At 29.8% G+C, this 25,914-nt stretch overlaps 1 protein-coding gene across 2 annotated transcripts in view; it reads right to left on the bottom strand.

Annotated features, from left to right (window-relative positions):
- Positions 1-25,914, bottom strand: part of LOC122502492 (transcription factor GATA-3-like) — a 124,038-nt gene that overhangs the window by 48,467 nt on the left and 49,657 nt on the right. For both annotated transcript variants that reach the window (XM_043612587.1, XM_043612588.1), the window contains exon 4: positions 19,267-19,412. In XM_043612587.1, the coding sequence (XP_043468522.1) occupies positions 19,267-19,412 (146 nt within the window). The remainder of the gene's footprint in view (positions 1-19,266; positions 19,413-25,914) is intronic.

Here is a 25,914-nt window from a genome sequence, read left to right as displayed (position 1 = left end):
GTTTAGAGATCCTGAACGCATACCTCTTCACACCACTGTCAATTTGCACGTGTGTATTGTGTCTATTGTTGTAAAGGCACATTTATTCACCTCGCAAATAATGAACAAATTTATTTTTTTTAAAAAGCACATTTTCTTTAATTTCTACTCTATACTGCAATCGATGTAGAAAAATAAAAAATATACTTATAAGTAAAAGGCAATTCTTTATTTTCCCGACTATTGTTTATAAGGCACGAAACTATGGGCGAGGATAGCCATCTATAATTCAAGGCGTTACAGGCCTTCTAGAGCATAAATCATATCTTTCAATATTGCGCGCGTTACTCCTGCAGCAACTATTATATTTCAGTTTTCATATTTTCAATTATAAAGCACCAAAAAATTAAAGATTTTGAAAAAAAATCTGCTTTTAAATGCAATTCTAGTCGTTGGCAACCACTATAGTTGTCAGAAGAGGCAACTTTCCTCTCCGGCGAATTTCAATAAAAAACTGTTTCGACTTAGAATGGAATTACAATATTGAGATTGTTCGCGTTCGAGTGACTGTACACCTTCGAGGAAGATTATAAAGTGAAATTACTGTAGATCGTTGTCCTCGGCTCTGGCCACTGTTTGACTTATACACAACAGAAAAAAAAATAAAAATAAAGAGAAAAAAGAAAGAGAACGGAAAAAGAAACAGAACAGGGCGTTGCGAACAAGAAGATTTGAATTTAAAAATGATTCTCTAAAAGTGCCATCGATCTCGACTCGAGAGTAACAACATTCTTTTTCGTCAAGAACGTATCCATAATCAATTTATTGCTCTGAATAACCATTGCTTTATTGTTGACATGTTTTTCTTGACAATACAACTGATACATACCAACTTATATCACTTACTTGAAGAGATATAACATATACCCGTGAAGAAATTTTTATACCAATGCCCTAAGTTGGGGGTTCTGGAGGAAAAAAAACCTCCCGCGATTACAGGGTCTAAATCTAAAATTTTAACTGAAATTCATTTTTGAAATGAAAATCAATTTTTATTAGAAAATTCGACGAGAATTTAAATACAAAAAGAAATTAAATTTATTTATTGAATGTTTCATAAAATTGAATTCTCAATTTCTCATAAAGAATTTTATGAACAAATATTTAAATAATTGACTTCTTTCGAGGAATTTTAATAAAATTTTTAAGAATAATTACATTTTTCGAGGAATTTATAAAATTGAATTCTCAATTTTTCATAAAGAATTTTATCAACAAAGATTCAAATAATTGACTTCTTTCGAGGAATTTTAATAAAATTTTTAAGAATAATTCCATTTTTCGAGAAATTTGATTGAAATTGTATTAAAAATAAAAATAATTCAATTCTTTCAAAGAATTTTAATAAAATTTTTAAGAATAATTGACTATTTTTGGGAAGAATTTAACTATTTATGAATATTTATAAATTTTTGCCAGGAATTTTATTAAAATTTTTAAAAATAATTACATATTTTTCGGGGGATTCGATTGGAATTGTATCAAAAATAAAAAAAATTCAATTGTTTTAAAGAATTTTAATAAAATTTTTAAAAATAATTGACTTTTTCGGAAGAATTTAATTATTTATGAATATTTGTAAATTCTTGCCAGAAATTTTATTAAAAATTTTTAAAAATAAATCGACTTTCTACAAACGATATTGTTTCTTTTATGGAAATAATTGAATTTCTGCGAATAATTCGTATTAAATATGTTGATAATAAATAAATTCTTTTATAGAATTTAAAATAATTGAATTTTTATCAAGAATTTAATTATTTATGAAAAATAATTGAATTTTTGACTGGATTTGTTTAAAATTTTTTGAAAATTATTGAATTCTTTAGAAAAATTTTAATAAAATTATTAAGGAATGAAAATTTTATTATTTATAAAGAAAATTAAAATTTAGACGAGAATTTAAAAAAATTTTTGCGACGAATTTTATTATTTTTGCAAATAATTGAATTTCTGCTATTATTTGTATTTTTTTCTCCAAAATTAAATTATTTTACTATAATTCTAACAAAAATTCATATTTAATTTAAATTTAAATTAATTTTTATTAGGAAATCTTACGAGAAATCAATTATATAAATACAAAAATTAATAATTTATTTAAATTTGATTTAAAATTGCGATTAAAATAATTCAATTTTTGCGATCAGTTTTATTATTTATAAAAATCATTGAATTCCTGAAAAGAATTTTATTCTTTATGAAAATAATTAATTATTGTGAACAAATTTATAAAAAATTTGTTAATAATAGAATTTCTATGGAGTTTTTATTATTTTTTAAAATAATATTTAAATGTTTGAGTGGATTTTTATTAAAATTTTTTTTAAATAATTGAATTCTTTTTGAAAATGTTATTAAAGTAGCAGATATTTAAAATCATTGAATTAAGGAAAATTTTTGAAAATAATTGAATTTTAGATAAAAATTTTATTATTTATAAAGAAAATTAAAATTTTGACGAGAATTAAAAAAAAAATTTTGAACATAATTGAATTTTAGCGATGAATATTATTATTATTATCAAAAATAATTAAATTTCTACTATTATTTGTAACTTTTCTCCAAAATTCAATTATTTTACTATTTCTAACAATAATTCATATTTAATTTAAATTTAAATTAATTTTTTTTATGAAATTTTACGAGTATTCAAAATATATAAATTCAAAAATAAACTATTTATTTGAAATTGATTGAAAATTGCATTAAAAATAATTCATTTTTTACGATGAGTTTTATTATTTATAAAAATAATTGAATTCCTGAATAGAATGTTTATGAAAGTAACTAAATTATTGCGAACAAATTTATAAAAAATTTCTAAATAATAGAATTTCTGTGAATTTTGTTATTATTTTTGAAAATTTAATTGTTTGCGATGAATTTTATTAAAATTTTTGCCAAGAATTGAATTTCTGCAATTATTTCCAACTTCTCAAAAATAAATTTTTTTTAGTCTTTTTAATAAAAATTCTTCTATAAATTTAAGTAATTTCAGAAGAATTTGAATTATTAAAATTTTTGCAAAAATCTGTGTGCTTTAGAATTTCTAATTAAATCCTTCGAAAACTGAAATTTAATAAAATTTCACGTTAAATTTTTTTGAAGTTCAACTATTTATGAAAACAGTAAACGCAACTCTTCTAAAATGCCATTAATTTTGAAATAAATGAGTAGAATTTTTCATTAAACAATTTATAAGTTATAATTTTATGCTATTTGTTCAAGAATGAAGTTATTTAAAAAGAAATTGTTGTTAGAAATAGAAAAAAAAATTGAAGGTTTTATATTATAGAATTCGTGGCATAATTTCGTAATTTTTGAGACAAACAAAAGAGGCACCAAAATTCATTTATTAATTTTATATGAATTCTACAATTGAGGGCCTGGATACTATAAGGCATTACGCGTCATTTACTTAACATGACGCGTAACACCTTATAGCATCCAGCCCCTTAATTTTTGATGTTTATATAACACTTTCGAGCTCAAATTGATTGTGCTAAGTCTAAACTTCAAAAATTTATTGTTAAAAATAACATTCAGTTTTCTCTGAATAAAATTTTCATCCAAAAAATATCCCTTCTGCACAAGAAAATATATGTTTCTAATCTAAACCAGAAATTTCTATTTTATCGCATAGTAAAATAACATATGCGCATTCTGAAAAGTATATATTAGCGTCTTTAAAGTAATGGATTAGCATTATGCACAAGCTTTCACAGCTGAAAAAAAGTAAGTAATATAATTAAATGTATTGCTCTGTATTTATCTCTTTCTGGAAATTGAGATTACGCGATATCGATCGCGTGATAATTAATTATCATGCAATAATTGTCTTGATTGGGTTGTGTGACTTCTATAGGCGTTGAACGGCAAGCGATTTAATTATAATAATAAGATTAATAAGTAATTAGTTATTTCAATGTTTGCAAGTGTCGAAAGAGAGAGAGAGAGAGGGTATATTTATGTATGGGTGCGAATCGTAAAACGAGGATGATGTTTACTCTTGTGGCATGAACGAGCCAATAAGGATCGAACCTGTTAACCTGCATGTTAATGATCAAGAAAATCGTGGCATATTGAAAAACTTTAAATTATAGAGGAGGGTAAGAGATGCGCTCAGGCAGATAATTACAATATGTAAGCTGCAATCTGCACTTAGATAATATGCGAGTGTAAAACGATATCTGTCAGACAGTTACTAAGTCTCATTACCATTATAGTCGCTTTATACTCATATGCGCACTATACAGCCCTAAATAGCATCATCAAATAATGGAGACAGTTCTTCCGACAACATAATTTTGCTGTTATTTATTATTTCTATTAAAAATAAATTCGCCCCAATTTGCAAATAAGTATAAACTGTAATTGTAAATATATTGAACGTTTCAAGTTTTTTCCATCTCAAAGATGCTTTTTATGGTGTGAGGAAAGGACTTTTGATAACTGTTTGCAAAACAAGTTGTAAGTTCTAATAATGAAAAGAAGTCTATGATGCGTTCTTGAACGTATAATGTGCAGTGGATATATTTTAATTGAAAGCATATTCCAGGCAAAATAAAGCATAGAGGATTTTTTTAATAAATATATACAGTTTTGAGAGAGAACAGTTCGACTTTGTTCGGCATCAAGTATACATGTAAGTGCTCCAGTGAACTTTTAGTCACGGCCACACCCAGCCTCCGTCCGCAAGGTTGGACCTCTTACACGCACCCACATATTCCTGCACTTTCGTCCAGACTTATTTCATTTAACGGGTGACCTGATAAACGCGCAAAAGTACAATTTTTCATTGTTTCTCGCATGATTTAATAATAATGGATTTTTTCACGCAACTCTATGTTAGCTTTTCCGTCTGATAAAACAATGCTGCGGACTCATTTTTACGAAGTTTCTTTTTTATCAACATGAATAGTGTATTGGCTATTAAATATGCGAAAGACTAGAAAACAGGACAGATAGCTCGGCAATAGGGGACATCGATTATAGGTGATTATAGGAGCAATAATCCGTAAACTTTTACTATTCTGCGCATTCGAATTTGAAAAATATAAAACTAGTCGATCAATGGACGCGATATAGTTAATTTGGAATAGTGTGGTATAAATCTAAAAATAAACTCGTGTTTCTTTTATCCATCGATTGCGAGTTAATCGCCCAATTCAAATTAAACGATAAAATTAGCATTTTCGAGCATGTCACATACTCAATGATGTTACATCCACTCTGCGATTTGTCATAATAAAATGAGAATCGACCAAGTTGTCTGCGATTTCGATTGTACTTTATTCAATGTTCTAATACGAAATTTTAAATCTCTTAATTATTAATTACAATTTCGTGTATACCTAATTATTGATTATTCCTTACAGAGATATGTTTTAATTATCAAAATGTTTTACAATCATCCATGATTGATATAATTTGTAATCAGTGAATTATTTGCGAGATTAACCTACAATCATTACTACCGACAATTCTGTTTATGCTACAATTGGGTTGAATACGCATCATAAAAAAAACTTTTCAATTTCGATATGAAAACAAAATCAAAATTAAATTTCAGTTTGCACTCTCTCAAAATCAACTGATTCATCATAAATAATAAATTAGTTGCAATATAACAGTGTAGTATGTAGTTGTAAAAAAATGAAAATTAATTAAAATCGCAAAAAAAATATTGTATGAGATGACGGCGTCGAGAGAAACAAAAGGTAATAAGCGCGCAAGAGTTGATGATGAAGATGAGTCAGACTTGGATTTAAAATAGGTTTCGTTTGAAAATCCACGGCTTGTCGGACGATCACAATACGATTTTTCTATTTATCTCCAGGAACGTGAGTATAGAGCACGTAGACTGAAGGCATTTGCTTGAGCATACGTGTATGGTATTTAAATAGTTTTATGAATCTCTCTCTCTCTCTTAAAAGCCCGCGGCGATATTATATATAAATACGTGTGTGTAGAAGAATATATTGTGCAACTGCTTACGGCGTGTACGCAAGATAGTGAGAGACAATACACCACGAGGCAAATGTATATACACAGGTCGAATATCCTGTTTGGCTTATTAGGGCAAGGTGGCCAACCTTGCCAGTTTGATACTACTATATAGTATCATTGATAGTCAACATATTAATATGTAATAATAGAAAGTTTTATACACTTCCAAAATTTTGAACCGCGCACCCAATTTTTATACTTTATAACCTAACGCTTTCCATATACATATACGAAACGCATGTAGTTCGCATAGACGCGTAAAACTATAGCTTTACGCGTCTACGCGAACTATGCGTCTACTATGCGTTCGCGTAGACGCATAGTTCACGTATAGACGCATAGTTCGTGTAGACGCATAATTCGCGTAGACGCGTAAAACTATCTTTACGCATAGTTCGCGTATAAACGCATAATTCGCGTAGACGCATAGTTCGTGTACACGCATAGTTCGCGTAGAAGCGTAAAACTATCTTTACGCATAGTTCGCGTAGAAGTGTAAAACTATCTTTACGCATAGTTCGTGTAGACGCGTCAAACTATCTTTACGCGTAGTTCGCGTAGAAGCGTAAAACTATCTTTACGCATAGTTCGCGTAGAAGCGTAAAACTATCTTTACGCATAGTTCGCGTAGAAGCGTAAAACTATCTTTACGCATAGTTCGTGTAGACGCGTAAAACTATCTTTACGCATAGTTCGCGTAGAAGCGTAAAACTATCTTTTCGCGTAGTTCGCGTAGATGCGTAAAACTATCTTTACGCATAGTTCGTGTACACGCATAGTTCGCGTAGAAGCGTAAAACTATCTTTACGCATAGTTCGCGTAGAAGCGCATAATTCGCGTAGACGCATAGTTCGTGTACACGCATAGTTCGCGTAGAAGCGTAAAACTATCTTTATGCATAGTTCGCGTAGAAGCGTAAAACTATCTTTACGCATAGTTCGTGTAGACGCGTAAAACTATCTTTACGCATAGTTCGCGTAGATGCGTAAAACTATCTTCACGCGTCTACGCGATACGCGCGCGCTTCGTAAATTTAGAACCATCAGCATTATATACGCTAACTTTACGCGTTAGAGACAAAAAACGAATGAAAAGTGTTGCGAAGCAACGTTTTGATTCGTTTTTTGTCTCTAACGCGTAAAATTAATTTGATATCCTTAGAAAAACTTTAATCGCTATTCATTTGCGTTTATTAAAGGTCAAACTAATTATCTTCCTATTAACAGTTAATAATTATATCACTCTTTTTTATTCATCATAATCACTATTTGTAGGCGTAGATTCAAATTTTTCATCATAAGTGTATATAATATCCGCAACTTAGAAAAAAACCAAGTGATATTTTGTTCGAGAATGACGAGGATGAGAACAATAGATCGAATTATAGTCTCATTAACCATGATTCGAATTTTTGTCCAATTAATTGGCTGGGAATGGATATCTTTCCAAGATAGTCGCTGAATTATTAATTTAGGAATCAATTCGCTTTGGTATATCGCAATGAATCATCTGGAGACTCGCGTGGAATCACTTATGGTAGAGCGAGAGAGAGAAAAAAAAGAGAGAAAGAGAGAAGGCAATAAGTGTCGTGAAGGTATATTGAATAGAGAGGCAAATATTTTATAAGCGACCGTGAACGAGCACGCGGAGGTAAATAATTATCAATAAATCTCAACGTATCGATACATGCCGAGTATTCTGTTGTTCCGACGGTAATACAGCTATTTAGAAAGTCATTTGCAAGACATTACAATATCGGGGAAGACGTCATGAGATCATTCGCGTATGGCTTTGTTGCATATTATTGGAAACTGAGATTTGTTTTCGCATTTTTTTTTTTTTTGCATTTCGATTGTCAATATATTAATCAGAGTTGTCAGATAACAACAAGAGATTTAATTTTTATTTATGATCCCCGTAGACACATGTGTTATTATAGTCGCATATAGACATTTATGTCAAAAGCATTTCCACCATTAAAAAATATATAATACTGGACACGATTTAAACGCTTTACTAGAAAAGCGTCGCAAAACAATATAGATACACCTAGTTTTTTGAAAGCAGACATAGCCTCGCAGTGACTGCCATTATTATTTATTTATAGGGTCATTACGTTGTCTCCATTGTTGCAGAAGAGTACCGTCTAACCGGACCTCATCGCTCTCCCTTTTCTTCAATAAAACATGTATATACGCTTCCATAGTTCCCCGCAAAATTTTTACAAACATTCACCTCCTTCTACTTCTTCGCATATAGTCCACAATAGTTAATTATTAACTCTCTTTACTTAGTTTATGATTCCTGTCTTGTCAAATTGCTACTTTGCAAAAGGTTATTGTGCTATTTACACATTCACGAGTGATTTATTTCAGAGTCTCTGTAGTGTTACATTCCATACTGATTATTTGTTAAGAACTACATTCAGAGCAATCTTTAAATATTTTTATATTGTTTTGCTAATGCAAAAAAGAGTGAATAGAGATGAAAATTTTTGGAAAGAAGTGATAATTTGTACTTTCCTTCGCGCTACCAAAATAGTAGAGGAATATTAAATGTTTGGAGTACCCCAAGAGGCCCAGGTAGCCCCTGATACACAATCACAGAACCGTTCTTTTTTGGAATCATTCAGTATACTATTTTTAGTATTTCCATATATGTACAGTGTGTAATATATTAGTCAAACAGTATTGCATTTGTTAGAAGAAAAAACATTTATATTACACGTTCTTGCATTTTTACGCATAGAGCTAAGCGCCTCTATAGAAATTTCCCTAAGTATTCTCATATGTTCATTTGTTTCTTGATGATTTTTTTCAACGGAATTTATTGACGATCTTGAGAAGAATGATTCAATGTTTTTTCAGGTGCCATTATAAAACAGCCTGAAATAAATTCCATTGCGAAAAAATGTAAAGAAATAAATAACTAAAAGTGAAGAATTGAATAGAGTTTTATATATACCTTATAGCATTTCAATATGCAAGTTCCGCAATTTATAACTACGAGCGTAATTCTGCAGTTCTGCAGGTGTATTTGTGTACTGCATATGTACCTACATCATACAAGAAAATATACTCTCGACTTGAATCTTAATCAGAGTACCTTGTTGCTGCTGGCGATCCAGAGAGGGTTTGTTAAATCCTTCGTGGTTACTGTTGTAAGCCCACAACTCGTCCTCCATTTTCCTTGGCTTCGTGACTAATTAGCGCAAAGTAAATTAATCGATAGTAGAGAGGGTGTAGAGAGAGAGAGAGATAGAGAGAGAGAGAGAGGGAAAGTGGCGTGCGGCTGGTCGACGGCGCCATATTCATTTGCCTCCGAATGGAAGGATGATTCTACACCGCAATAAAACCTGATAATCAAGTAATTATCTGCCATTAGCAATTTTTATAACATGAAAATTACAATTCCACTTGATTTCGCGGTTTCTCATTACAAACACTAGATTGGGATATCAAATTGAAGAAAGTGAAGGCCTTTGCCAATTATCAGCAGTGATTTGCAATTATCAATTTTATGCTCGTATCTTTTCACGCTTACACGCTTCTTATTATTATGCACTTTGCAGCTATAGGATTGCGTTTGAAAGTAATAGTTACTTTTGTATACTTTCATCTTTTATCTCCCATTGATCATCTTTAATCACAATGTCAACTAAAAGGTTTTATTAAACACACGCACAATAGATAAACCGCATAATATCTATAATCAATAGTTGCTAATTCTTTCATTCACAAATATAGTCTTTCTTATACAGCTATATATTAATTGTAGCCTTTTTTTTACTAGAATAATTCAAATATTTTAAATGTTTAAATATTCATTATGGAAATGTGGAAAGATAAACAAGAGACGAGCAAATGGAAGGTGAAAAACTTAATTCAATGGAATTTTTACAGAATGACTTTCAAATGGCGGTTTGCTGAGGCGGAACAGAGTGTGCTACGATGTGGTTCTCGCTTCCGGTTCGTGTCATTTTCTCCGTGCGCCATTTTCTCTCTTGTTTTACGTCTTGCTTTACGACAGCCGAGTTTGTTCCATTTTAGCTCGCTTAGTCGCCAACAACTCTAATCGTAACGTGCGAAAATTTTATATATATACATGTATACCCCTATGGTATTTATAAGTTTGCGAGACTCACCAGCGGCCGTAATAAATAACTTGAAAGCAGCCATTACTTGTCACTCACCCTACCGTGAACTACCCCCCGTTTGGGCGTCCGAAGCCAGAAAGGCGGACTTGTTCCCTCTTTTCTTTTATAAAACCGAAACATTTTTTAAAGAAACAAAATTCAATTTCTCAGAAAGAGTATCATCGTTTTCATGTGATCGACTTCATTTTCGATTGAATTAAAAATATTTTAAGATTATTTTATTAGAGAAAAAATGGTGATTTATTGGATAAATGCGGGGACGCATGTGCGGCGGGTGGTAAAATAGCAACGAGAGGAAGTTGCGCGTGCGCATAAGTGAAACTGTATTGACTTTACTTGCCTCCTCGCAGTAAACATAAAAGCACACTTATACTATAGTAGTGAGTGTACGCACATTTACAAAGCGCCACTGTAAAAAGAGGGTTGGGTCTCGTAACCTGTGAAATAAGAGAGCAAGAATGTATATGTAGGAGAGAGAAGGAGAGAGAGCGAGAGAGATGCCTACACGCGAAGTGAGTGTCTTACAATTGATTTTCACGCCACTTTGATTTATTCGAGCGCGCCACTGTCGCAGTTTTTTCGAACCCTTCAGCCAATAATGGAGGTTTGCAAACCCTCCCTTTCTCCCACCACTTTTTTCCCTTTTTCTCATTCGGGCCGCCGAAATTTATGGACTTCCTTGGACGATTCTTTTAAGATTGGCCCGCCACCTTTCTCTTCCCGAAGTCTTTTTATATACCGTGGTGGACAGTCTGCCTTTTTGTTTTGCTCTTTTCTTCTTAAAAAGCTACGTAGCATTCGTATATATGTGTATAGTAAAAGTTAAACGTATTTATAGCCACGAATTTAGCCTATTAAATCATTTAATATTTATTCGTCGGGCTTCGCAAAACTTCGCAAAACTTTTACATAAAAAATGTCACAATAAATCGGTATGTTTATATATACATATTCTTTATTTCTGAAATGTTAAAATTGGTGTAGGTAAAAGATTTTTCTTTATAATTAAATTCAACTGTTGCGAAATTATCTCTTTGGGCTAATTTTTTTTAATCCAAGATTCGAAAGCATCTAAAGCAAACTAGACGGAAAATTGTTTTTATACAAAAGGCATATCCTGAGCAGGCTATATAAAGTCGGAGTAGACTCTGTTATTTTCTGGAAAGAGGATTCCCAGTAGGGGAAGCCGAGTTAGGGATGGCAAAGTCATCCATTCCGGAGAGACGAATAGGATTGGTCCTTGATTTGCGAGGGGTTGTTTCCTGAAAGATTGCGACCAATGATACGAGCCCAGCTGCCCCCGAATATTTTTCAACCAACCCCTATAAAGGGAGGGAAACAGAGAGAGAGAGAGAGAGAGAGACCAAAAGGGGATGAAGAGAAAGCAGAAAAATGTGAAGAAGAAACTCAGTAATAAGGGTAGTTTTACGGGGACAAGTTTAGGGAATCACTCCCACTTTTTGAAACCTATATCCAAGTTCATTGTTCGCAGAGGTTACTTACAATCATAGTTTCTTTTTATTAAGAAAACTGTACGAATATATATGATTTATTTAAATCAACTGGAAAATTATACTTCTGTTTCTGTTCTGGTCAAATATATACCACAAGGACCTGCAATTGTTTCTTTATACGGCCCTGTATGGAGAATGATCGATCGAGTTGGGTCTCAGATAGACGGCATACCGCAACTCAAGAAAGTACAGCAATCCAGTTCTAACAGTTTGGAAAGTATGTTCTGAACTGTCAGCTACCAAACGATGATTCCACTGCGACGTCAAGGAATGCGATCAATATCGTCTTCGACGTCGTCACTTTTTAGAAAGTGCCGATCCATTCTTCCCCACCGGAAAAAAAATGGAATTTAATTAAGAGACTCTTCTTTTTGCATTGTCCACATTGTTCTTAACCCTCATCCACTTTAGAATGTTCACCCTTCCATTTAAATTTGCTTCTTTTCATTCATCGATGCTCTCTATGCCGGAAATTGCAGCAAATAACAAATTAGGATAGAATTAATAAACATTTTTCTTTTTTCTTCAATTGCAATTAAAGATTTAAGAGACAAAAACGGTGTTGAGGTATGAGAGCGAGAAGAAAAGGTAGTAAGGAGGGGGCTTTATGTCGCAAATTTATGTGTTCTAGTTCGCTTCGCCCACAGTCGGAAGCAATTTACAAGTTAATAGGTTATACCAGATTCGTTCCGTGCCTTCTCACTTCGCTTCTGCAGGATTTATTTCGGCTGCTTGTACGCCCATTTAATTGGCTCGCAACACTTCTGCTCTCCGTTCAATCGAGTTGAAGATCCCAGAATAATAAAACAACATCAAAAAGAGCGAGAGAAAACGATTCATGAATTAAGAGTATACCAATTCCCCATGTGATCGATGATCATCACTGACCTTTCGTTCATTCTGAAAATTAACTATTTATATACTAATCGAAAATTAACAATCAGCTTATTGGAAATTACAATTATAAATTATAATTCTCATCGTGTCTAAGGAATTAATGTTTTCGACAACAAATTTATATACACTTAAAAGGAGAAATTTATTATATTTAGAATATTTTTTATAAAGAAGAAAGAAGCGAGAATATGTATATATGCTCACGTATAGGTTTTTGACGTCGTATTCAAAGTGTGAACGATGCAAATTTCGATTTCATGAGAAGAATTTTCAAGGAAGCTGAAAGATGGATGGAGCACGTCGAGCGGCACTGGACAATGCGCTGGAATTTGCATCTGGTACATAATTCAGTCGTCGCTCTGCCTTTCAGCATGTTGTGAATGCTGCTCATAGAACTCTGTCAGTTTCTCAAGGCGATAGTTTATCGCTATATATGCCGATAGAATCCAACTCGCCCTTCGATTGACACAGTCGATTAAACAGATACTATATACTTATCGCTTAGGCTTTATTCAATTTTTATCAATTTCGAATTAATTCTTTTTGATGTGTTATCATTCTGTGGGTTAACCTTTGTTAACGCTTTGCACAATCTTTGTACCTTTCAACAACATGGTTGTCTTAATAATTTTAGCAGTTATGGTACAAAAAGAGGTGCTTGGAGTTTATGCTAACACCCACTTTTCTGAACCTAACAACTTCTGGGTCGAAAATTTGTTTTGGACCCGGACTTAGTTATAGGTGGGACCGAACGCGTATCTCCGAATTCGCGTAAAACGAAGAAGCATAACTCGGGGTATTACTGTATATATAAGCAGTTTTATTCAATAAATAACAATAACAGTATCGAAAAGGAATGAAAGGATAACTTGTTGCTGTGGAGTAAATAAGAATTTTTTTTTTGAAGGGGTTTGAATTCCTTTGACTTTGAATCTTATCGTTAAAGGTGTTGAGGAATTCTAGGGCTGAGGGCAGGGTAGCGTGGCTATGATTTATCCTCTCGCGTTCGCGTATACATTTTGTGCAGGGACACACAAACTCGAAGTAAGGCGGAGGTGCAACAGCACACGATCTATAAAGCGGTCGCTTGGCATGTATATGAAGCCTTTAACGCCTCGGACAATGCAACCGGGGGAAGGCCAGACAATGCTCCTCCTTCGGGCCGAGGTGTATGGCAACTATTCATTTTCCAAGCGAAGATGCCGAAGATAACCTCGCGAACCGCACGGCTACCTAAACAGAGAGGGAGAGAGAGAGAGAAGCAAGAAGAGAGAAGATAGCGATCATTGCCACCAAGTTTATAGTTTGTCTCCCTCTCGTCACGATCAAACATTTCTGACAATTACTTAATTGTTATATTAAAAAAAAAAGTTTCCCTTTCTCGCTTATGTATAGAGTCAATCGGGTTTTTATCAAATCCTGAAGTGCACGATGCGGCACTTTCTTCGTGTATCTGAATATTTCAGACCACGTTCCATGCGCGGTACGTGTGTTATAAATTTTAACGCTGTTCGCGAAATGGTTGCCGCTCACAGACAGCGTGGTGCGCATATTTCGGTTTGCACTCTCGGCACTCCCCCTTTTTCATTTGACCCTTTTAAGATATGTCATGACAAGATATGTCATGGTCGCCGTACAAATTACGATCCTTTAGTTATGAACAAACTATTTTTTCTATCGGGCGCACAAAATGAACATTTTTGATGACTTTCATTTTGACAAAATAAAATAAAATTAGCATTCAATGACTTTATACCACTGCACGCAATGGCCTAATGGGAATATGTTGCACGCTATCAAGAGGGAAAAAAAAAATATGACAGAAATAGTAGGTTTCAAATATGTTCGCAGAGGGAGGAAAAAAGAAAATTTCCCAGCTGTTCGCCACAGTTATCAGCGGCGGAAATCAAAGATGGCGATGGGTTTCAACCCTTGCTATCTTCCCCATCAGAGCGAGACTTTCACATGTGGAGTGAGCACAATGTGCACTGGTGTGTGGACAAAGTTTAGAGGCGGGAGTTGTGCGTGAAACACGTACACGCAGGCGCACGCCCTTCCATGTATAACATACAATATATGCCCAACATTATTACAACAGTAGTCTAGCACACGTGTATACCTGGTGGTCGCTTTGTTTTCCTAGATCGGTATCAGTACTCTCCCTCTTCTTTATCGTTCTCGCTCTATTTTTTTTTCTTTTTTTTTTAGTTAGCGACACATCTGTGAACGAAAACTTTAGCTCCCATGGCGAACCTCTACTTATAAAAGTGCAACATATTGTCCAAAAGGCATATGCCCTTATAGCGTAGTATATACTTTTGTTGCGCGCACACTCAACGTTCAAAAAGTGTCTGATACATAGCCTCGCACTCACCTAGAATGCCGTCCGAATTTTAACGATTTTTTTAACCCACTCGGCGCCACATTTTTGTCCGAGGAATGTTGCCGATTGTGCTTAGCATTAAAACCAAAAGACTTCTGGCCCTAAATATATGTAAAATTTTTGTAACCATTCGAATACCTTCGAATTTGTCAACTTTTAAACCTTCGTGATTATTTTCTACGTAATATTTTCATTTTCTACGTAATATTTTCATTTTCAACGTAATATTTTCATAATATTAAATTATTAACTGAAAATAAACAGGTTATGCTTAATCTAATTAACTGTAATGGACTATAGCGGAGAACGAAAAATGCATTTATTTTTAATCTTATTCCTGGTAAATGAAAAAAGAATTCGTAAGTAATAATGACACCACCTAGAGGGGAGGGTACTACGAAAATTATGGTTTGCTCAAGCTTTACGCCCGCCCTCATCATTTTTGTTTAATGTCCATAAATGTCAAGCGCACACAACGTTTCAATATTAGTGATACACATACTTTATATCAACTTTATTCAGTATACGCGTAGTCCGGAGGTTTTTTCCCAACACTACATTATTAATATTAATAACAAAATTTTATATTCAAGTTTTTCTAGAAGTTTTCCTATATTTTCTTATTGTAGAAAAATTTCATGTTTCATACTTGAAAATCTATAACTAAGATTCTCAAATTGAGACCATTATAACATTAAAACGTTGCATTACAAAAATTTTGATTCCTGTTTTTGCTTCAAACAACCAGAATTTTATTGACAAAACAAAAAAAAATTTTTGGTACTTAAATACCAACCAAACGTTTTGTTGTGAAAACTAAACTCTTTCCTCAATGTAATCATAATTTTTCCAAGGATATCAAATTCAGACAAAAAAAGAATCAAAATGTTGCGAATTTTGTCTGAATTTGATATCCTTGGAAAAATTATGATTCTACATGAAAAGAGACATTTTACTTCAAAATTTAATAAACAGATTATTAAACATTCATTCTTTTTACAGGAAAATATTAGAGTTTACAAAAAAATGAAAATGAGTAAAATTTCTGAAATTTATGAATTTTAATAATTTCTATAATTTACATAATTTGTATAATATAATTTTCTTCCTGAATTCAATTATTATTTATTACAATTTTCAACTAAACTTCATTATCTCAAAATTGATTATTTTAAATAATTTTCCGAAAATTCTTCGAGAATCCGCAATTATTTTTAAATACAAAAACTCAATTTTTAAAAATAAATTGTAACTGCTCCATGTTTTTTTCATAAATTATTAAGGCATACTATTTTCCAAAAATTATAATAAAATCATTTTTACAATTAATTTTTTTAAAATATTTTAAAATAATTTTTACAATTAATTTTTTAAAAATATATTTTAAAATAATTTTTTAAAAGACAGTACGTTTTTAATTATAAATACAATAATACAATTGAAAAATTTCCAAACAATTAAAATTTCTTGAAATCTTTTAAAAATAATAGAATTTTTGAAAAATGTATATAAAAATAATCAAATTTTTGAAGAATTTTAATTACAAATAGAACTATAATTTCTCTAAAATTTTAATAAATCCTAAAACAGTAAGTTTTTATAAATATTTATTTACTTTGTTCAAAAATAATTGAAACTTAAAAAATTATGATAAAACAATTCTAAGAATTAGTTTTTAAAAATGTTTTAATGTAATTTTTTGAAAATAATCGGATTTTTTAAAAAGAATTTTTGTGTATAATTTAAATATACTAGTTAATTTTTTGATGAATTTTAATTAAAAATTTTGAACATGATTTTTTTTCCAAATTGTTAAAAATAATTTTAAAATGTTATTATTTTTTGTTTGTTTTTGAATTTTCGGTAATATGTAATTGAAAATACTGAAAATATTAAATTTTTAAAAATTAGAACTTAATTTAAATCAGTTTGCTTCTGAATCAGTTAAAAATAACTGATAATATGAAATAATAATATGAACATGTTTTTTCCAAAATTTTATTACTTACGTCTAAAAAATTAAATTTTTGAGCACTTTAATTTACTTTGTTCGTAGATAATTGATTGTTAAAAAAATATGTAAAAACATTTCTAAGAATTAGTTTTTTAAAGATTGTACTGTAAATTTTTAAAAATAATTGAATTTCTTAAAAGAATTTCTGTAATTTATAGAAAACTAAAAAAATTTGGAACATAATAAAATTGTGTTCTCTAAAATGATAAAAATAATTCTAAAAAATTTTAATGTTATTAATTTTTGTCTGTAACTTAATTTGAATCAGTTAAAAATAACAGATTTTCAGTCAAAAATAACTGAAAAATTAGTTAAACTTGACTAATTGAATCACTTAAAAAAAATTTATTGAAACATCATCAACTATTTTTAACTAATAATTAGTTATTTTTAACTGATAATCAGTTGTTTTTAACTAATTGTCAGTAGAAATATTACTATTTGAATTAGTCACTGACTTTTTGTTTCTGAATCAGTTATTTTTAACTAATTAAAAAATTAAAATTAAAATTATTTTTAACTAATTCCTCAAAAGTTAGTTTTCAAAAATTCTAACAAAATACTAACGAAAAAAATTAATTATTTTCAATTAAATTTTACAAAATTTCAATTATTCAAAATCTTTTTTTGAGACAAAAAAGCATATCCAAATTGTTGCGATGCTATAATGGTCTCAATTTGAGAATTCTTAGAAAAACGGAGAAAAATATAAAGTAACTTTTAATACTTTTATAGTAAAACATTTCTGGTTAAGCATTTCTCGTAACTTTTACTATACTTTCGGAGTAAATTTTCCTACATTCAAAAAATATATTTGTAAAAACTAAAAAATTAGTAAAATTTACTCAGCGACTGTGAAAACCTCCAAATAACATGTCAGATTCATAATCAACTACCGCTAAAACCTTCGGATAGAAAGTTTTATAAAAATCCGTTAAAAATTTTTTTAACACACTTTTGGCCCAAACAGTAAAAATCTCGTCGACTGCCAATGGACTAAAAACAAATGTTTAAATCTTTCAGAACTAAGTGTAAAATCGTTCAAGATAACTTTAAACATAGTAGATTGAGCCGATTTGAAAAATTTTACAAAACAGATCACATATCTTAATTTTGCAAGCAAAATTGTCTACAATGTCTTATTTTGAGACATTGTAGGACTGATTGTGAGACACATACAGCATTTCTCATTTTAATCCCTTTTTGATATGTAATTAATGGAAAATGACTGAATTTGCACTAATTAAGATTCAGAGAATGGAAAATTGATCGATATTAAAAAATCGAGGTGCTTCGTGTTTTTAAGGAGCGTGACTTCCAACAAAAAGAGTAAATTCAAAAGAGGAAAGAGTTCCGAGTGCAAACAAAAAAAACAGAAGAAAAGGGGTGGCGGTCTTAGCACAAAAAAGTTTACAAAACTGGGGGTTATATTCCGGACCCGAAACACGCAAAGGATTCGCAATCCAAGGAACTCGCCCCATACTGCATGCGATGTAAAAAATACCTCAATAAATGGATGCGTCGTAAAGATGTATATATATAAATAAATAAAACTTTTATTAAAACACTAAACACTGTTCAAACACTGTTTTATAAATATCAAGTTGTCTTTTTTAAAGGATGCCTTTGATTAGGGGAAGATTTGTTTGGAATATGAATTAAAAGTGATAAACTCGAAATGAGAATGTAGGAAGTGGATTAAGCTGTTACGCCATCATTCAATCGCTAGACTGTTTCGTGTGGGCGATTTCTGTGTAGTCAAGGCAGTAGAATGCGAAGATAAAGAAAAAAAGTCCAGACGAGTCAGTGTCTTGTTTCCACGCGATGCTTCCGGCAAAGCCATTTCAATAGTAGCTCAAAAATAAATCAGATTCGCACGATCCTCCACAATCGATTCTCACGAGGAATTTTCCCATCATTGATTATATCAAATGAAAGAAATTAAACGTTGATATTTAATAAAAAAAAAACACACGCAATGCTGGGCCAACTAGTGTTTAAAAGTGCAGTCGTTTGATCCAAATAAAATAATTAATCAAATATAACCGAAAACATATTATTGAGATTCATTATTGGTGAGATTTATTTTTCGAAAAATTCTAATAGGTCAGAATCATTAGGAAATCGATATAGTTGAGGTGACTTGTAAGAAAGCAAATAGTTCGGATCATCGACTACTTTATGGAACTAATCAGTGGGATGATTTATCGAAAAAGAAGAAGCGTATATTATATAGTTTATAAGTACTTACAAGGCGTCGTTTGGGCTTGATGAGAGGTCGATTTTGTCCATTCATCTTGTAGTAAAGACCACAGGCATTGCAGAGGTAATGACCGGTCCCGTCCCTTCGCCACAAGGGTGTCGACGTGGCACCACAGTTGACACACTCGCGACCTTCTGCGATCATTTTCACCCCAAAAATAGGATCAAACGTTAGAATTCCAATATTTTTATATCCAAATACATTAATCATTACTCTAACTAAACGTTCAACTTAAATTTAATTTCTTGTATATTAAATCATTTCAACAAAATTAATTGTGCAAAAGTTAAAACTAGGGCCGATTTCACCAACACCGATTAAAAGTTAATCAATGATTAAATCCTCAATTAACCAATCAGCCTTTAAACTGTCTTTAATTGATTAACTTTTAATCGAAAGTTGGTGAAACTGGCTCTAAATTTAAGATGAACACTTAGATTTCATTTGACCAAAGATGATCTCATTCTATTAATGAATATATTGTTACATACTCTAAAAATATTCTATAAAATACTTGTTACAAATAATGAAATCGAAATTGTAGTCAGCAACTTAATTTTTTGTGACACTCCTAAGAAACCAAAGGATTGTTATAATTTTAAAGTAAAATTACAAAAAAGTACTGAATTACTATTAAAAATTATTGAATGTAATGACATTCAAGATAAAAACTGTTTTCGAAGTTACATCATTAGAACTTTTAATCATAATGAATATATAAAATGTATAATTAGTTTTCTTCTTAGGTACCTTTCTTAGGAGTGCGACAATAATACCGTTAATTATATTTTTCAATTATCGATAATCTTTGGTCACTTGAATATTTTATAAACGTATCAATTGACATGCATTGCAAACATACAACAAAGCAGGTACCAGAGCAAAAGCAGACCTATATGAGGCACTTAAAAGGACAATATATTGAAATTTAGATATTTTGTGATTAAAAAAGATTATCCCATGACCGAATTATAAAAGGAAGAAGTATAAAAGAAGACCCGAATTTGAAAAGTTTGCTTGTAAAACAAATAGTTCAGATCAGTTCAGAATATAATTTTACAAAATGGTAACTTATAATATAACAACTTTATTAGTAAAATATGTACTTTATAGAAATGTAAATAGTTAATAGAAATAGAAATTACAGTAATAGTGTCATGTATCTCAATTGAATAAAAATTATCTCAATGATAACCGTTGAAAAAGTTAAAAAATTTAAAAATTTAACTGACTTCAATTTATCCTGAGTTAAAATTTAAGCTCTACTTTTAACCTGAATTCGTAGGTTTTATTTATGTTTTAACAGTATAAAGTAGATAGTAACCTACTTTGACCCTACTTGACTACAACTTTTATTTAGACCCTACTTTGACTTCAAAAGGAAGATAACAGATCTTATTTAAAGTAAGTAACTTGGGGTGAGTGAAACTAAAATTTTTATTTTATTTTCAGTTCATATATATCAGTGTTTGGCCATTTTTAGTATTTTCAGGCCTCGGATCGACTTTAGGGCGGAAAAAAAGATTTAGTCGATTAAAAATAAAAAAAAAGTCGAAAAAGTCGTTTTATTTAATTCAGTGTTGTCACAAAAATTTTATTTTGCACTTCCCTGACGTTTCGATTTCTAAATTCAATTATTAAAAATTTGAATAATTTTGCTAAATAAATATTTAAATACTTCTTATTTGTTTTTCTACATAAAATAAAAATTTTTTAAATTTCAATTTAAACCTTCTGAATAATTTCTAAAACTATAGTCCTTCCAAAATTAATTTATTTTATACAATTTTTAACAAAACATCTCTAAATCAATTATTTAAAAACAAAAATTCAATTTTTTATAATAATTGTTTATTTCAAAAAGTTATTAAGGTAGGGGAGACCGGGGCGTAATGGCTAACTTTTCACTCTTTGTTGTTTTACTCGGACATTTTTGTTCTAATTGAATGTTTATCTTCCAGAAAAGTTACTCTGGTATCTCAGCTTTCTTTTAAGACTACAAACGTCCCGATATGACTCTTACTTTTTATTCTACAACAGTTTTTCTGGAGCAATGCAGAGCTCCAAAATACGGCCCGAGCCGGGGCGTAATGGATAACTCCCGGGGCGTAATGAATAATGATTGCTAATTATTATCTACAGTTTCCAATCTTATTGCATATTGTAAATTAAGGTTCCTGGGTATTCCGTGAATGCTATTTTTATTCAGCAATACTTCAACTATCGCTTTTTCAATAATATTCTGTGATATTGGCACTCTCTCAATTTTTTTTGTAATTTCTCATTAAAATCGTAGCTTGAAATCTACTATTTGTAAATTTTAGACCAAAGCTTTAAAATTTTGTTAAAAATACCTAAACATACTTAAACTAAGTGACAAGCAATCGCGAAAACAAACCTACACTTCGCCGATATGGTAGGTTGCTTTTTATACATAGCGTATTGCATTAGCCAACACGCCCCGGGAAAAACTAGCCATTACGCCCCGGGGGTACTCGGCAAATATTTGGCTTTTTTTTAACAATACCGGAAGTGTGAATCAAAAATCTCGAATTGTCCCTTAAAAACAAACGTGTCAAGATCGAAACCTGATTTCAGTTTTTTTTTAAAAGCTATTTTTGAAAAAAATAGAACGAAAAACGAAAATTTTGAAAAGTTACTTTCGTATGTCAAAAATAGTTTTTCTACTATATTTCTTACAATAATGAATAAATATTAATGAAACTTCCGACAAACTTGCAGTATACCAAGTACAATAACTTGTCTATTGTGCGAAATTATTACAATTTACGGTTTTTAAACAAATTACAATTATTCATTACGCCCCTTAGCCATTACGCCCCGGTCTCCCCTATAATATTTTCAAAAAATTGTAATAAAGAAATTCTTAAAATTAATTTTTTTAAAAGTATTTAAAAATAATTTTTGAAAGATAAGTGTTTTAATTAGAACAATTAAAAAATTTCCAAATAATTGAAATTTGATAAAATCTAATAATAATAATAATTGAAATTTGATATAATCTATTAAAAATAATAAAAATTTGATAAAATCTATTACAAATAATTGAAATTTGATAAATACTTATAAAAATAAAAAAAATTTTGAAAAATATAAAAAATAATCAAATTTTTAAAGAATTTTAATTATAAAATAAGAACATGTTTTTTTCAAAATATTATTAAGGTCTAAAAAATTAAATTTTTAAGAACTTTAATTTACTTTGTTCATAGATAACTGATTGTTAAAAAAATATGTAAAAACATTTCTAAAAATTAGTTTTTTAAAAATTATCCTGTAATTTTTTCGAAAATAATTGAATTTCTTAAAAGAATTTCTGTAATTTTTAGAAAACTAATAAATTTTGAAGAATTTTAATTAAAAATTTGGAACATAATAAAATTGTGTTCTCAGAAATGATAAAATTAATTCTAAAAAATTTTAATGTTATTATTTTTTGTCTATATTTGAATTTTTCGAAATATATGAGTGAAAATATTGAAATATTTAAAATTTGAAAAATTCAGAATGAAACAATTCGACGATTTTTTTTTTTCTAAAATATTTTTAAAAAATTTTTAGAAGAAAATTTTTATTAATTTTCATTTTAAAATTTACAATTGAAGATTTTTCATTAAAATTTTTTGTGAATTTAATTATTTTAATGCAATTAAAATTCTTCAAACGTTGATTTTCAAAAATTTTTATAAAATACTTAGAGAAAAATAAACTGTTTTCAATTAAATTTTACAAAATTTCAATTATTATAAAATATATTAATTATACGTATATTTTTAAAAAATTTTATTATTGTAAAAAAGTATTCAAAAATATAATTTTAAAAAATTTGTCTAGTTATTATTCACATTATAAAAACCGAAATAACATGTTTGACTAAAAATGTGGTATTTTGTTGCATTTGGAAAAAAGTCGAAAATGTCGCAATTTTTGAAAATAAGTCGAAAAAAGTCGTATTTTTTGAAAATAGTCGAAGAAAGTCGTAAAAGTCATAATATCCGAGGCCTGTACTTGGAAAAATTAAATATTTTTAGTTAAATTTTACAAAATTCGAATTATTGAAAATTTTTTTAATTGTATATTTGAAAAATTTCATTAGAAAAATCATTCAAAAATAATGTTTGAAAGATATTTGTCTAATTACTTTTTACATTATCAAAGTCGAAATAATTTGCATTTTATACCAAAAATATGGTATTTTGTCGGAAAATTTTAAAGAAAAGTCGAAAAACTCGAAATAGTCGCAATTTTTTAAAATAAGTCGAAAAAGTCGCATTTTTTGAAAATAGTTGGAAAAAAGTCGAAAACTGCTAAATTCTAAATAAAACTTATCAATTTAGGTTCGAAGTATCAAAGCTTAAATTTCTAGCCAATAGATCTATACAACTAATAAAAATCTTCAAAATTTCGATTAATAACATACTTATCCGAGTAGTAATATAGATAATAAATAAGCACTTCGCTAATTCGCTGTAAATCAGTATAAATTTTCGCTAATTCAGTTCTAGAGAGTTACCATATTGTATCCTAACGAAAAAATGTTTAATATTGTAAATTTCAAACCATTGCGTGTAATATGTCCGAATCGTTGCTGCATCCTTGAGAAAATTATATCAAAAAAGAAAAGATAACAAAAAATTCAATAAAAAGAAATTTTGAAACAAGAATTACAATCAAATTAATAATTCTCTTGAGTATATTACAACATACATTCGATGTTTATTCATCGAAGATAAATTGATATAGTACCGTTTTGTATATCGACGATGACTATACAAAACATTTATCCAGATATTAATTTTCAATTTCTTACATTAGAAATTTTCAAAGTTACAGAACCCTTCAAATCCTATTTCAAACATCCAGTTTTAAATGTTTGGAATATTTGAAATATTTTTTGTCTAAAATCTGTATGATTTTTGTTAAAAATCTGTACGATTTTTGTTAAAAATCTGTACGATTTTTGTTAAAAATCTGTATGATTTTTTAAAAAAAGAAGTTATATTTTTTTAAAGTTTTGAAAAATCGAATATTTATGCCTTTTTGAAAACTTTACTTCCAGTTTCGAACCAAAATTACCATCTAGATTCTGATCTTATTTTAAATATACTTTAAAAATATGGCACTTTAATAAAAGCTGAAAATTCGAAATAAGTTTAGATCCCAAAGCATCTCTTCTTGAAAGAAAAATTAAAGGCGCCAGTATTTCATTTTTTTTTTTTACTACCGCACATAAACAATGAATTTCACTTAATTATCCACGAAAGAAGGTAATTAAATCTTATAGCTCAAATTGAGATGTCATTAAATTACCCATATCTGAAAATCTAAACTTAATATACCAAAAAAGAAAAAAGATTGATAGTTGATGATGGCGAAAACTAAAAGTCGTTTTAGGATATAAAACACGGCATTGCTACTGGGTCAATTGGTAAAGTTTGATTTGATCTAAACTCAATCTCATCAGATGTAATCTAGTCCAATTTAATGTGTTTCTAATTGTAGTTGGCTCTGAAAGTAATTACGAAAGGCTCTTCTCCAGATTGTTTCGCTTAATTCGATTTGAGCTTTATTGCCATGAGATTTCAGGGGTTCGATAACATGAACATGTTTTTTTCTCTGTTTCATACACAGGGTGTGGTAAAATTTATGAAAAATGTTTCAAAAAATTTACTAATATCGAAGACATTAGTAAAATTTTTGAAACATTTTGCTTACTAATTTCGAAGACATTAGTAAAATTTTTGAAACATTTTGCTTAAGGGTTTTCTAGATTATCTAGATTCGAGATAATGTTAGAGAATAGTTTTTTTTTATTCAAGTTTAGAGAGTGCAAAAGAAGAATTGTTTCTTACACGTTTGCCACGCTCGATAATTAAATTCTTTTATTTTATAAGAAAAAGTTGATGACACGCTTCGTATAGTGTCTTTTGAGAGGAACAAGGTTCCGCAAACAATATTCATTGTTTAATGGCCAAGTTGCTCTTGTTTTTTTCTTTTCACTCGAGAGGGTGATTTGTATACAATGCCTTATAAGAGTGGAATATTATCCGTGGAATAAGTAGCTGAATAAGTGTATATAGTTATACTCCCCGCTATCAATGAGACGTTTACGTACTTTACATTATATGTATTTTCAGTATTTTTATTCACACAACTGATTGTAATTAGTTTTTCTTATAGTGCCTTTTTTCTATAACTGCACATGACTCAAGACGCGTGTCATAAGGAAATTTAATTAACGGCGTCCGCAGCGCGCAATGATGCCTTATTGTTAATAGAATTAGAATTTTCACCGCGACCACTGATTACTGCAATTCTAGCATCCGGCATTTTCCAAGCGCGAAGGATTAATTAACCAAAGGAATATTTATGTTTTGCAATTATTAAGGGTGTTGGGAAAGCGCCGCTCACTATGAAACTGAATTTTTATCAAGTGAAACAAAAATTAAAAATAAATTTTCGCTTTAAAAACTTTTTTATTTTCTATAATTTTTTAATGAAAGTTAATATTTAATATTTAATATTTAATATTTAATATTATATTTAATATTTAATTTAATATTTAATATTTAATATTTAATATTTAATATTTAATATTTAATATTTAATATTTAA

This window comes from Leptopilina heterotoma, unplaced genomic scaffold (assembly GCF_015476425.1).
Source record: "Leptopilina heterotoma isolate Lh14 unplaced genomic scaffold, ASM1547642v1 Lhet_232, whole genome shotgun sequence".
NCBI lineage: Eukaryota > Metazoa > Arthropoda > Insecta > Hymenoptera > Figitidae > Leptopilina > Leptopilina heterotoma.
Note: the sequence above shows the minus strand (reverse complement) of the source record. Positions and strands in the feature narration are given on the sequence as shown.